Genomic DNA, 4,029 nt, shown 5'->3' with positions numbered 1-4,029 from the left:
ATTATACTCAATATTTTAAAAATTTATTAATGTTTTTAAAATAATTTTAAGTTGTTAGAATAAATAAGTTTATTATAAATATTTAATATCCTAATGAGTAGAGTTAGAGCAATGAAACAAAAAAAGCTTCACCTAGTAGAGTATTTATCATCAGTATTTGGAAATCATTAACAAATGATAAAAATAAATGATAACATTTTTTTAATATTATTTATTTAAAAGTATAATGTAAAGTATAAGCTATATAAGAGATTTTGTTCTATCTGTTGGTTTTTTTAAGCTTAGGTATTTTATTTTATTATTTTAATACATGATATTTTGTCCTTGTATATTTTAATCCAATACTGTATTTTACTTTAAATGGTTAGTAGGCCCGCGTCTTTTATGTCTTTTTAATGGGGAATTTTTATCATCATATATAATTCAAGCTATTTGTAGCTATGGCGTTATATCAAATTTTCAAGCTATTTTCCTAAGAAACTTAAAACTGCTCATAATACAAACATCGTCATAATAAAATATCTAACGAAAAAAGGCGCTAGAATAATTTTACTGTTATTGTGAAGTTTCGAATAATCTGTATAATATAACTTGAATATTTTTTTTAACCTATAAATTGATAAAAAGTCTTTAATTTATTTATTTTTAGTCTAAGACTAAAAATAAATAAATTTTAAAACGTTAAAATATTTTTACTTATATAATATTATAAAAACTAATTATTTTATATAAATATTTTGAACAATTTGTTAACAAGTATAAAAAAAATAACATGCTAAAATAATAAATTTTAATTAATAATAATTTTGTGATAATTTATATTTAAATTTTAAAATATTGACTGCTTACAATATTTAGTAGCTGATGTTATTCTATTGAAGCGTTGTATTGAAATAATTTAACATTTTTATGTAATCAATTTGGATTGAAAATAAATCATCCTGACATTTACATATAAACAACTTGATTATTACTATAAATTAATATTCTGTGTATAATCATAATCTATAGTTGGTATAGCTGATTGTACAAATTTCAAAAATATAATTAAGTACATGTGCACTTTTAAATGTTTTCTTCGTTTTGTCATCATTTTGATTAGTTTTTTCATAACTTTTGCATGTCTGTAAAAAATATATAATTATTAATTAAGATATTCATTACTATAAACACATTATAAAATGAGTGTATATATTTAACCATACCTCACAAATTAAAAAAAAAACATTATCTTTTATGTATGAATCATCTTTTAAGACTTGTAGTTTATATAATTTGCAGTGCAATAAACTATTAACACTGTAGTCTTAAAGATTTATACTTATTAAATATTATCTATTTACTTGCAGGGATGTATTGATGCCATCAGCGGACCTGGGATATGAGGATGGGACTCCATAGTAACAGTTTTTTTTGCATAATCCTGGCTCACATCTTCATATATTTCTTCAACACTTAATGGTTTTTTATCCTAAAAAGTAAATATTTATATATATATATAAATGTTTTCGTGCAGTACAGAGTTAAGTTTATAAACTAAGATTCTGAAATATAACAATTGTAATGCTCATAATATTAATAAATTTTGTGTAAGAACAATGTTGAATACTTACTTCATTATAACCATAAATCCACAATCTCGGTGTTTGATAAAATTTATCATATGTTATATGTAAATCATATGTTCGGGTTTTTAATATTTCATCAGTAGATGTACTTGTTAATTGTTTTCTTTCTTTTTGTGTTGAATAAACGGTTGCCTTTAAAATAATAACAAAAGTAAATATTTTATGCTAGTTAAATTAATTTAAAAAAATAAAAATATCTTTTTATGAGTACAATTAATATAAATTATATAATTATGTTAAATATAAAGATTAATGATCAAATAATATTACTTGATTATAACTTAAAGATTATAATACAAAAGAGTATGATTATTTTAAAATAAAATATAAAGTTTGTTGATTTAATAATAACTATAAATTACATTTTAAAAATGTTAAACAAGATCCATGTGTATAATTATAAAACTAACTATTATAATCACTAATAATTAATTTTCTGATTCGTGAGTTTTTTTTTATGATTTTTCAGTTCATTAATATCCTCTTTCTATACATTATTTATATTTTTTGTATAAATTGTTATCACTTAAAAAAAAATTAGTATACCTAAATGAATATAACCAACTTCAAGATAAGATCAGTCATAAAACTAAAAAATTAAATGCAGAAAGCAAATTTAATAAATCAAGTTTCATCCAGTCAAAATAAATACTTAATAATCAGTTAAATAATTACTAATAGTTAACATAAATTTAATCAATAACCAGACCAAACAGCATATAAACAATTGTTATAAACACTTTTAAAATTGATTGCTTTTTTAATAGCTTGTATTTTTTATACATAATAATATGGAGAAAAAATTACCGAATCATCTTCCAGTAAACCACTTTCTACAAACGCATCCATATCTATTGCTTCACCTTCATCGTCATCATCAGCTATACTATTATTTTTAGTATAGAAATTACAAGTTTTTATAATTTGATTTTCGTGGATCATTATGTTGGAATCTTGATTACCATTGTTTTGACCTTCATTATTTTCCTACATACAACCATCAAACAGTTTAATATTTTTTTGTATTGTGGTTTCTTTTAAGCTATACAGTATACATTTTAAACCCCCGTGTTTCTAAATCATGAGTTACAAAATTAATTACACAATACAATAGAATTAGTGAATTAATAGAATATTCTATTCAAGTTAAGAAGACAATTTGATGGCAATAAGCTTTTGTCAGATGGTGGTCAGGTAACATTTGGTTGTCACCTCAACTGAATCAACTATCTATCTACACTTGCAGTATAGTTATACCATACCTCTGCGCACAAGTCAATCGTAACTTTAGTAAAGTAATCGCCAAGTTGTTTTTTAACTTGAATAAATTGTAGAGAAAAATGTATTTTAGGAATATTTTGATTACTTACTTCATGTGATATTTCGGATATTTTTTCATTAAAAGACAAAAGTGAAGAATCAAAATGATGAGTCTCAACCCATCCTTCATTTCCTTCATCCAATTCAACAATATTCTCAAGAATTTCATAGTTCTCAATCTAAAAAAAAATGATAGTATGTTGCTATAGTCCATGTATATATTCAACTAAATTGTTTTATTACTTGTTTATATCGACGTAAACAGGGAACATTTCTTGTAATCAGATATTGTTTGTCTTTTGGCAAATAAGATTTAATCTTGCATTCATCACCACAAGCCCATTCCCAGGTTGGACATGTATGCACTAAATGGTCGCCAGCAGTAACAAATTCATTTGGTGTAACTACTCCTGTATCTTTAAATTTTGATTCCTATTAAATAAATATTGTAATTTTTATTTCATCATAATGTTTTATGTAAATATTGCAAAATTAACATTAATTATTCCTTACAATAAAATGTTAAATCAGCTAAACTACTTTTGAAAAAAAAATATATTCAATAGAAATTGACACATTAGCCAATAATGTCAATTACTTTATTAGCTATAGCAAGTGACATGTACCTACTCTTTATTCAGTTATATTCAATATGCATGCATTGTATTTCAAAAAAAGATGGATTGTTTATCTAAAATATTGAAATACAATTAAATATTAAGTATTTCATAATCAAATGAGATAACTTTTATTTGAAATGTATAATATACATGTGTGTGATTACCTTTAGGACTGGAGTTAATAATCCAGCGACTCCTAGGGCAGTACCTTTAACGTTGTTGATAATGTTTTGCATGGTTATAATGTGACACTTTATTCGATTTGATTCTGAAGCTAAGAGATCTGAACGATCGAATCAACCGGATTGCTTTCACCAGTTTCACTATAGCAAAAAAATGTATATATAATTTATTCTGTTGAAAAAAACCACTTTGTAGGACGTAAAAAAACGAATTAGAATTCAGCATTCCTGTAGTAGGCGATGTGTATATAGTATTATTACGACAACGTCGGTATTCGG

At 23.8% G+C, this 4,029-nt stretch overlaps 1 protein-coding gene across 1 annotated transcript; it reads right to left on the bottom strand.

Moving 5' to 3' along the window:
* Window positions 1-773: 773 nt before the first annotated feature.
* LOC113558596 (ubiquitin-like-conjugating enzyme ATG3) lies at window positions 774-4,029 on the bottom strand. Its single transcript, XM_026964091.1, has 7 exons — window positions 3,733-4,029; window positions 3,192-3,380; window positions 2,999-3,127; window positions 2,436-2,615; window positions 1,614-1,760; window positions 1,344-1,471; window positions 774-1,124 (listed from the first exon to the last, which is right to left on the bottom strand). Exons 1-7 carry the CDS (start codon window positions 3,802-3,804, stop codon window positions 974-976), a joined length of 996 nt encoding a protein of 331 aa, XP_026819892.1. The 5' UTR covers window positions 3,805-4,029; the 3' UTR covers window positions 774-973.

The sequence above is a fragment of the Rhopalosiphum maidis genome, chromosome 3, assembly GCF_003676215.2.
Source record: "Rhopalosiphum maidis isolate BTI-1 chromosome 3, ASM367621v3, whole genome shotgun sequence".
Taxonomy (NCBI): Eukaryota; Metazoa; Arthropoda; class Insecta; order Hemiptera; family Aphididae; genus Rhopalosiphum; species Rhopalosiphum maidis.
The sequence above is the reverse complement of the archived record's forward strand: the minus strand, read 5'-3'. Positions and strand labels throughout refer to the sequence as shown.

What these genes read in the sequence shown, in the direction of transcription:
- LOC113558596 (XM_026964091.1), bottom strand. Translation starts at nt 3,804, where the DNA reads ATGCAAAACATTATCAACAACGTTAAAGGTACTGCCCTAGGAGTCGCT. An exon ending in TATTAACTCCAGTCCTAAAG is followed by an intron (nt 3,381 to 3,732) that starts GTAATCACACAC and finishes TTTATTTAATAG; the next exon opens with GAATCAAAATTTAAAGATAC. An exon ending in GTTTACTGGAAGATGATTCG is followed by an intron (nt 1,761 to 2,435) that starts GTAATTTTTTCT and finishes ATTATTTTAAAG; the next exon opens with GCAACCGTTTATTCAACACA.